Source organism: Rhinichthys klamathensis, unplaced genomic scaffold, assembly GCF_029890125.1.
Source record: "Rhinichthys klamathensis goyatoka isolate OS25496 unplaced genomic scaffold, OSU_Roscu_1.1 h1tg000425l_1, whole genome shotgun sequence".
In the NCBI taxonomy this organism is placed as follows: Eukaryota; Metazoa; Chordata; class Actinopteri; order Cypriniformes; family Leuciscidae; genus Rhinichthys; species Rhinichthys klamathensis.
In genome coordinates, this window is record NW_026606923.1 from 18,853 (window position 1) to 29,245 (window position 10,393).

Sequence of the window (10,393 nt, forward strand, 5' to 3'; positions counted from 1 at the left end):
ATCACGTCCTCTTGTGGTATTTTCTGGAAATCTCTAGCAATGACGTGATTACGTCAGCCAGAGCGTGACTAGTCAGGGCGTGTTGGTAAAGGCCGCCGGAAGCCAGAAACTCAGAAACGATAAGGAACTCTTAAAACCAACCGCAGTACCGGAAGCACAATTCTGCCAAGCTGCTTTCCACTCGTAAAAGTCCTATAAAATGCCAGTGGAAGCTAATGGGTTTTTTTTTTCCTCGTGGTATAAAATAACAACGCAGATTAGTTATTTAAGATAAAAAATGAAACAATCCGTATGTTTTAGCCTGAAGACATTGATCAGCTAGTTTAGAGGTGTGTTTGATTAGGGTTGGAACTAAACTCTGCAGGACCGACGTTCCCCATGCCCTGATACAGGGCTATAATGATGGCACACCAGTAAACGATCAATAATTGGTTCAAATGTATGGCTACTGTAATGTCAAAGTGGCTATATTTATAGTTTTTAATAGCCTAAAGAATAAGCTTCTATTGAATAGTTTGATAGAATTTACAAGTAGGCTAGAGTAAATCGGTTTTGCAGAAATCAATATTAATGAACTTAGATTTTTTAACAACAAAAACGTGTGAACCGGCCTTACTATGTAACTAATGACTGCATTGTATGCTATCATAATAATCATACGTTGTGTATGATAGCAACAACGATAAAGTGCTATCCAAGACAGTAGAAATAAACAACTTACGTGCTGCTGGTTTGGGACACCCAGCCATAAACTGCAGAATAAACCTCGACTAACTTACTTTTATTTTGAAAAATACAATCCCATGTTGCTGCCAAATTCATACCTCCAGCGATGACATCTCAAAACCCCGCAGACGACTAGAAAAACGCCAAACAAACTGGCTGTGTTCGTTCGAAGCGAAAGGCTTTAGAAAGGACTGGAGGCACGTACAATTGGATTTGTGTACAATTTCGGTAAGATACACATTTATCGTCATGCCAAGTGAAATACCTTGGTTAAAAATAACGTTTTAAACGTAAAACAAACGACAACCAGATATTTTTTTCTATATAACGCTAATGTTAGCTGTTATTTAACGTTACATGCGCGCGATTTTGACTTAAAATGTATTAACGGTGTATGTATTCATTTCACCTTTCCCGGTTCGGTCTTTAACTAAATTATGTTATTGTCTAGTGTATTGTATCTCATTTTAATAACATTTAGGTTGGTGTTTGTTCCCCTTCATATAACGTCAATTGTTTATAATAAATAAGTTAGTTGAGAGTTTTATTATTGTAGTTGAGAGTTGTAGAATTGAGATGTTTCTGATCCTGTATGATATGATTCAGCATTTGTAGTTGATCGCCGCTCAAAGTGAATCCGCTTCCAGATACACAACAGTTACGTAACGTTAATGGCGTTAGCTTATTATGCTAAACAGGATGGATCACCTTAACTCTTGACAGGCCGCCTTCGTCATTTAAAGCCTGTTTTACTCTTTAGGTTGACTCATGATGTTTGTATTGGCAGCTTGATTGATTGGTATGACAACAGGTCACTGTCGGTCAGAGGTGATGGTTTTATTTCCTGTTTCCAGTCCAGCAGCTGAAGGCTTTTCACCGCTGTGCCATGGAGTTTCCTGATCTCGGGGAGCACTGCTCAGAGAAGACCTGCAAACGTCTCGGTATGTGTTTTCTCTCAGAATAAACACTGTGACCCATATAGCATGCCTCAATAGTACAGGCCGAGTAAGTTAGTCTTATTGGCCTGGTCAGACTTGTTACTTTGCCTGTCAACATTTTCACTGGCCTCAAAAAATGATACGCTATTTTTGAACAATACAGTATCTTTCAAATGTTTGGGGTCAGATTGTTTATTTGGCTGAAATTAATGCGTTTTTTCAACAAGTACAAATTAAGTTGGCAATAAAGACATGTATAATGTTACAAAAGATATCACTTAAAATAAATGCTGTTCTTTTGAATTTTCTATTCATCAAAGAATCTTGAATACAATCTATAAAGGTTTACACAAATTAAGCTGCACAATTCATTCTAATATAATTCATAATATGAATAAAGAAATGTTTCAGCAGAAAATCATAACATTAAAATGATATCTGAACTGGATCATGTGACTGAAGTCTTCGGCATCACAAGAATAAATTACATTGTTAAAATATATTTCTATTACAGTTGTGATAATATTTCACAATATTACTGTTTTTACTGATTTTTCAATCAGTAAATGCAGCCTTGGTGAGGCAGAGCAGAAGAGTCTTTTTTTAACAGACCCCAAACTTTTACATTTTCACTTTTACAAAACTACATTTATTTCACAAAAACAATTATATAGCCTAGAGTATTAGCTTTTTCTTTGGCAATAATAGTTGAAACTTGCACAGCTATAAACTCCATGACAGCTTTGTAAATAATAATGTAAACCAGAAAGGGTGATAATAATCATTAGCCTGCTTATTACTTATAAACTGTCTACCAAATAAATAAATAAATGAACATGAATGTTGAGTTTTCTGGATGAGCGGTTATACAGTGTTGCTTTGGGCATCGGCCATTTTCTGAAGTATTGGAGAGCGTGGAATAAAAATTCCAATACACATGATGGCATTCCGGGCAAAAATTGTTGATAATTTCAAACCTGTTTTTAACTAATGCTTCTAAGCCTATGAAAAGTCACACTCGCTTTTTCTACCATTAGGCCATCATTATTGTTGAGCCCTGTACAGCATGTGAATTATTAATGTTTGTATATGGACTTTACATGGTGAATGGCAAATACGTTAAATTACATTAGGTGTGGCATTTCCTCTTTTCTGACCTTGTTTATAACCACAAAATCTAGTCCTGTGATAAACCAGTATGTCAGCCCAGTCATTTAATTGTGCAGTATTCAGTCAAGTTGATCAAAAACATAATAATTGTCTGATAATTGTAATAATTGTCTGATAATTGTACCCTTATTTATGTTGTGTAGTTTCAGCGATTAGTCATATTATTTGCCATAAATTATTTACACACACTTGAACAGCCATCACCGACTGAAAACCCCATATAGGTCACTAAGAAGGTTTATAACATTGCTGTGCTCTTAGTGATTCAGCGTTAGTTGATGTATAACACTGTTTTGGTCTTTTCATAATGTCCTGTTTGTACGCTACAGATTTTCTTCCTATGAAATGTGATGCCTGTGAAGAAATTTTCTGCAAAGACCACATAACTTATGCAAATCACAAGTGCACTTCATCATATAAGAAGGTGTGTATAATTGTCTAATGAATAATAATCTTGCCCCATTGTATATTTAACTAATGCTTAAAACATACAAGTTGTGGCTGATACATGTTTGTTTTCTTGTGCAGGACGTCCAGGTTCCTGTATGTCCGTTGTGCAACACCCCCATTCCCATTAGAAGAGGGGAAATGCCAGACATCAAAGTTGGGGAACACATAGACAGAGACTGCAAATCTGACCCTGCTCAGAGGAAACGAAAGGTAGCACGAAAGCAAAAAGTCAAGTCACCTTTTTTTATATAGTGCTTACACAATACAGATTGTTTCAAAGCAGCTTCACAGTGATAATAGGAAAAATATTGCATTCCGGCTGTTGTTCAGCTGGATTCAGTGTTGATTCAGTTCCATTGTAAAGATGATCAATTATTCCATTTATTATATAAAGCAGTTTTGCAACAAAAAAAAAAGCCGTCATCCAGGTCAGTCCTCATACTACAGCGTCAGTACAGTCAGATCAATAATATTGTTGAATATTAAGTGTCCCCAACTAAGCAAGCCAGAGGCAACAGTGGCAAGGAACCCAAACTCCATCAGATGACAGAATGAAAAAAAAAAAAAACCTTTGGAGAAACCATGTTCAGGCATGGCGCCAGTTCTCCACTGGCCATGATTCAGGCTGCATCACAAGTCGGAATTCAGATCGGAATCGGTAGCATTCAAATATTCATCCAGTTCCCTTTGCTTGAAGATCGGATTCATCACACCGGTATGGAGCCGAAGCTGGTCAAAGGTCTGTGCGGTGGACCTGTCTGGTTCTTGTGGTCTTTGTTCTCTTCTAAGACAGTTAAAAAAAGTAAGCAGATCTAGCAGTTTTGAAGGCCTTTCTGTATGCAGTAACACTTTCCTTCCACAACATGCAAAATACCTCTAGTTTTGTTTTCTTGCAGCTGCGCTCCATTTTTCTGGCTGCTCTCGTGAGAGCCCGAGTGTGCTTGTTATATCACAGCATCTGACAATTTTCTTTTTATCTTCTATAAGTGCAAAAGAGCAACTGTATCTAAAGTGCTGGAAAAGAGAGAGTCAGTAGTTTCTGTTGCAACATCCAGTTCTTCCGAGCTATCTGGAATGCAGAGGAGTAGAAACTGATCAGGAAGATTATTCCGGAAGCAATCTTTAGTTATAGTTAGAAGTGATAGTTCTCCCATATTTGTTACAGGGAATTGGTTCCGCAGCCTTGGCTAAATGTAGTAAACACGAGACTAGATAATGATCTGATTCTGAGATGTCATTGCTCTGCATGTTTATTAAAATCACCAACAGTTAAGACTTTGTCTGCAGCCTGTACTAATTCCATTAGAAAATCATCAAATTCTTTGATAACATTTTTATGGTGGCCAGTACAAATGTAAAATGGGATTTATCACTTAAAGGTGCTATATGTATTTTTTAGCGGCCTCTATCGGTGATGTTTCAGATTGCAACCAATTTTTACAAGAGCGCTCGTGCTCTTGCGCGTGCTCGAACACAAGAGCGAGCACTCATGGTACCGGTGTTGTGCCGAATTTCGAAATAATTTGGCAGGGGGTCGAAATTCGGCACAACACACAACATGCTGGAAACTCATGTAAACTCCCACTGCAATGTTACAATAATAGGCTACCTTTATCAGCTTGACGTTGAACTAATGCTCCATGCTCGTACCATGATAACGTTACATTGACTGCATTTAGCCGACATGTGGTGATAGTAGTGGGATGAGTAACGTTACACAGTAGATTAGTACATAAAATAAAAGTTACATCCTAAAGCACCTACTTTTTGTTATCCTGGAACAGTATTTTGTATTCATTTCATGTCTCATGTATGTTGTAGTTTACCTTGCTATTTCATTAGTTTACCATTATTTATTTCAGCATATCTGAAAACTTGTAATTTATCACAATAAAAATAGCGGAGGTCTCTCTTAATTCAAACGCTCTGCCAATGTTGATCCGTGTTTTCGTCCTAAGTCGATCCGATTCACGTTTGGCCTGACGAGCTTCAGCAGATACATTTTTGTTTTGTTTTTTATATTTATGTGGAGTTTGTGTTGGAGTCTGTGTTGTGCTGGAGGCAGGTCGTATAGACTGTATATAAAAAGAGCGGGCATGCACGTCACATCCGATGGATTTCGCAGAAAATCCGACCCGGAGATTCACATAGAAATAGGAATACTGGCCTTCAGAGGTAATAGCAAAACCCGACAAGTGGATCATTGTAATATGTGATTACAACCCCTTCACACACAGGCAATAAAAAAAGGATTCATTTTAGAAGAAAAGTTACATATAGCACCTTTAACACTGGATAACGTTACATAAACTTGAAAAGAATTATTGTCTGAGTACTACTGGAAATACGGTACTACTATAAATTACAGCAACAGGAAAAAGAGAGAAAAATATGTCTCAGCAAAATCTATACTGACCTGATTGTTTCCCCCCCAACAGATATTTACAAATAAATGCTCCAAGGGCGGCTGTAAGCAGAAGGAAATGATTCGGGTGACATGTGACCAGTGCCACTTGAACTACTGTCTCAAACATAGACATCCACTCGACCATGACTGTAAGACTGACAGCAAGCCAGTCTCTAAAACAGGGTAAGCATAGTAGTTTATTTTTAATAATGATAAGTTATGCTTTCTGGAGGGCTAGTACACTAGTAATAGTGGGGTTTGTTTTATTAGGCATGCTGCTTTATTGAGGGCTCAAGCCTCCTCTTCTAGTAACTCTGGGGCGTCATCCACTAGAGGGAGCTCTAGGACCATGTCTAATGGAGTAACTGGAAACACTAGACCTCAGAGCAGCAGGTAAGCATTTTTGGTGTAAGCGATGCCCTCAGAAATGTCAAGTAAATATATACACTAATGTTCAGAAGTTTGTGGTTTTGCTTACCTAGGCTGCATGCATGTGGTCAAAAATACAGTAAAAAGTGTAATGTTGTGAAATATTACAATTCCACTCACAAAAACGTTTTTCTATTTGAATAGTTTAAAATGTAATGTATTCCTGTGATGGCAAAGCTGAATTTTCAGCATCTTTACTCCAGTCTTCAGTTAGTCACATGGGCGCTCGCTGCTGCATAAGCCGTCACATGGTAGAAATGTCCAAATACAAATGTGTTCAACAATCTGAAAGAAGTCGAGCCATTTCTTTGTTGTTCATTGCTTACACTAGAAAAGGCAAAAAAACGTATTACATTGTTCAGTTTTCTCCCTGAACGAGTGCGAGTCACTATGGCTATTCTTGATGCAGCACGAATGAACTACAAGGGTGACATTTTTCACAATCACGATAGAAAACATGAATAGTATCTTTGATGAATGTAAAGTTTAAAAGACCAGCATTTAATTGAAATGCAAATCTTTTGTAACATTATAAATTCACTTTTGATCAGTTGAATGTGTCCTTGCTCATTAAAATTACTTTTACTAAGTCTTACTGATCCCAAACTTTTGAACGGCAATTGAAATAACACACATTTTGAGTGTTTTCTCAGGTACTAAATTACTGTTTGTTGCCCCTCAGTACACTTTGGACATCTCCTGCATCTCCTCCCATGGTGTCTCCCACAGCACAGAATGTAATTCCCTCATCAGTGTCATATCAAGGCGGGCTGGTGCGTTGCTCATTTTGAGATGGTTTAAAGGTTTACAGTGTTTTTTTTAAAAGTCTATGTTTGAGTGTCTTTGAAACATGCATTGTTGTTTTATTTCACAGACGGAGGAGCAGGCCCTCCAGAGAGCATTAGAAATGTCACTGGCTGAATCTGCTCGAACAAGCCAGCCTACTCTAAGGTATTTCTGAACTCTTCTGGCCAAACAATAAACATTTAGACTTTTAAAATGACTATTGTTAAACAGTTCAGATTAAATGATTCCATAATTTTTTTTAAATTTTTTTTAAATACCGGAAAATTAATAGGTTGACATTTGGTTCTTTTAACGGTTCTGGAACGTTTGCAAGATTGTAGCTAGATGCAATATACATTTGAACATTTATCCAATAAATGTTGAAGTGTAACTGCCGATTTTCAACTCGCTTTGTATTGTTACAGTGTAGGTAGTATATGTAAATGAGCAATGTTTACTCGTTCTCCTTGTTACCTGGACTGAGATATTTACGTTTATTTGTCAGCAAAAAGACTTTTGACAGGGTCAGGGCTTTTGTGAAAACTACAGATTTTACTTCCGCGTTTTTATATCCTTGCCCCCGGACCGTCGGATCGACAGAGGGTTATTAACACTGTATTTCACTGTACGAAAACAGAACTCGGTGAATCCAGACATCATATTTAAAGCTACATTCCGCAGTTTTTCCTCTTTGTCGCCATGTTTGTTCGAAATCTGCAATTGCAGTTATTCGCCTAATTATCAACTTTACGTGAGTTGTACTTCGACACGGCACAGCGCGGATGAACACAATGTTTGAGGAGAGTGTGCAGCTGTCAGTCGCCGCACCGGTGTCGATACTGGCATTCAGAATCACAGATGATTCTTTTTGGAAGTATGACCAACATAATAATTTTCACCGGAAAATGTCATCTGAACTAGTAAAATTCTAAAATCTTGCTAAGAAGCATTTCCTACTATAGCAGTAGAACCGATTTCTTTCTCTTTTTTTTTTTTGCTTTCCTACTGTATAGGCAGCCAAGTTTTATTAAAAGCCCATTTTGCCAGCACTTTAAGCAAAAAAATATATATATATTTCCTGTTTTTTTTGTGTGTTTTTTTACTTAAATCGATGCTGATAACTGACTGTGTGCATTTCAGTCCTCAGGAGCAGGAGGATCTGGCCATGGCTCAGGCCCTCGCTGCTAGTGAGGAAGAATACAGGCGACAGCAGCAGAGACAGGTAGCCAGAAACCCTTACAGTCAGTAGCATAGCATGCTATGCTAACAGGACCTCATCTAGGTACATGGCCCAAGTGGCATCTCTGTTTATGTCTAATCTTTTGGGTGCTGGGCATACTGAAAAATACTGAAATGGTTTGTATTTTTTAAGCATGTAGTTAAATATTATGAAGAATCAACATCTGACACATTGAAAGTGGGTGAGCGGTAACATCTGGGCTGCATCTGGGAATCCAATAACATTGTACTATTTAAAAACAATATGTTTGGTCTATCAATTTTTTGGTGGGTGCAATTGAACTGGCCTAGGTTTACATGTGTTATAATTTCAAATAAGAGAAAAGATGATTCCATGAATTGCGCTTTATAGTATGAAATTGAATAAACATTTGTATGATAGTTGTATAACTATCATCTTGTTAATAGTGATGCACCTAAATAAATGTCCTACAAAATAAACACCCAAACTGAAGTTAAAGTGTTCATTTAGCCAAAAAATTGAGTGTATTTAATAGTCAGTTAATCAAATTTATTTAATAATCAACACTAAAATAAATATTGAGTTGCATATCAACATTTAAATTGCACATAAGGCAGTTTTTATATAAACCTTTAATGATGTAGTTATAGTTTAAATATTTATCATTTAAACAGTGGCTGTAATAAACTTGTTTCCATGACAGAATTATTCAAACATGCATTAAATAATGACGGCAACAGGTTAAGTAAAAATATAATGAATATGTTAAAGGGTATATATTTAGTAAAATGCTCCTGTCTAGAGGTGTTTTTTGTATTATTATTATTATTATTATTTATTTTTTTAAGCTAACTAGAAAAACTCTAGCTTTGGTCACTGAATGACTTTGCTGAGGTAAATGTATCATTACGTGACGTTGTTTACAAGCGGTTTTATTGACTTCTTTCTATGGTTAAAACACTGAGTGGTTACATGAGACATTATACACTTCAATAAGTTATATTGTTTCTTTCAACATACCTTCTGGTGTTCATTTGTTTATTTTGTGCTGTACCTAGTGGTAAAGAGGAAGAAATGAACAGTTCATGTACCGCTTGAACTGAGACTCAACACATTACAGAGCCACAAAACAACATTAATTGTTTAAATTTCATTCTAGATTAGACAAAAATTAAAAGCTCTTTTTCATACTCTATCAAAAGTTTTTTTTTTTTTTAAAGCACAAAGCTTATGATGACAGGCGTGCTTTAAATTACGTTTATTGAAGTTTTATTCAGGCATCAAATGAAAACAGCATAGCATTTCTGTTAATGATTTCAGCCTGAAAACTTCGACTGAAAACAAAAAATCATTTTCGGACGCTAAAATTTCAGTGCATCACTACTTGATAAAAATTAACGGATTTGTGGCTGTATGAAATATTTGCAGATTTTGTTGCTTTAAAAAATGTATTTAATCAGAATACACCATTTTTTTTAATGGTCGTAAATGAAAAAACAACATGATTTGCACCCCATGAGCTAACCAGCCAAACCTCAAACCCTCATTTAGTTGTTTTAAAGACAGCACATGGGCTGCATGTTGGTCAATATCAACCAGGTTTGAAAGATACTACTACTACAGTGATTGAATACTTGATCTCTAATTGTTTTTTCATTGTCTTCTCAATCCACAGGGAGGCGTTTCAAAACAGTCCAGCTGCTGCCTGTCTTAATGTGAGGTGGCACTGACCAACTTTAATCTGCCTCAATCTGCACATAAGCACCAATAATGTACCAGTGAGCTGCACATGTGGATTCCTCAGTCCAGCATATAAAGCTTCTACTTTCCAAATCAACACATCTGAAGGCTGTTATGTTGTCAAAGTTTTTCTGTTTTGCGTCACTCTTTAGCGTGCTTCTTAGACAGGCAATTGTGCCGTTTTGGCAAGAGGTGCTTCATGTAAATATTTTATATAGTTATCATGTTAATCTGTCAATCAGTGTAGATGTCTTTTGAAATAAATTATTTTAAAGTGCTTATTTCACTCTCTACTCTATTGGTCACACCTTGAACGAGTTAAATGTAAGCTGTGTTAGTTTGCAAGGCAACGTATATAATTCGGAAAGGCATTTACCTATTAAAAGGATTTAAAAAATACAAGAATCCCAAGATCATGAAACACATAATTCGCACAGATGAATAACCCTCCCCTAAACCCTAATTAGCCACCTATTTGCCAAAATATAAAATATTTCCAAATTTCCATGAAACTTGGCATTTCCTGTGAAATCCGTCCCGAGTGGT

At 36.6% G+C, this 10,393-nt stretch overlaps 1 protein-coding gene across 3 annotated transcripts; it reads left to right on the forward strand.

The window, feature by feature from the left end:
* The first annotated feature begins 832 nt into the window (after positions 1-832).
* On the forward strand, positions 833-10,124 carry zfand2a (zinc finger, AN1-type domain 2A). 3 transcript variants are annotated; one of them, XM_056235636.1, is made up of 10 exons: positions 833-954; positions 1,581-1,667; positions 3,164-3,258; positions 3,363-3,494; positions 5,723-5,874; positions 5,962-6,084; positions 6,803-6,893; positions 6,995-7,071; positions 8,047-8,188; positions 9,783-10,124. In XM_056235636.1, the coding sequence occupies exons 2-9, from the start codon at positions 1,613-1,615 to the stop codon at positions 8,153-8,155; spliced, it is 834 nt and encodes a 277-aa protein (XP_056091611.1). In that variant the 5' UTR covers positions 833-954; positions 1,581-1,612; the 3' UTR covers positions 8,156-8,188; positions 9,783-10,124. The 3 variants fall into 3 exon arrangements, with proteins under 3 accessions (XP_056091611.1, XP_056091609.1, XP_056091610.1); XM_056235634.1 differs by having other exon boundaries at positions 8,047-8,147; XM_056235635.1 differs by having other exon boundaries at positions 8,047-8,128.
* The last annotated feature ends 269 nt before the right edge of the window (positions 10,125-10,393 follow it).

Excerpts from the sequence above, each read along its gene's own strand:
- zfand2a (XM_056235634.1), top strand. The coding sequence starts at position 1,613 with ATGGAGTTTCCTGATCTCGGGGAGCACTGCTCAGAGAAGACCTGCAAA. Across the intron at positions 1,668-3,163 it reads GAAGACCTGCAAACGTCTCG|ATTTTCTTCCTATGAAATGT; the intron begins GTATGTGTTTTC and ends TGTACGCTACAG. Across the intron at positions 3,259-3,362 it reads GCACTTCATCATATAAGAAG|GACGTCCAGGTTCCTGTATG; the intron begins GTGTGTATAATT and ends TTTCTTGTGCAG.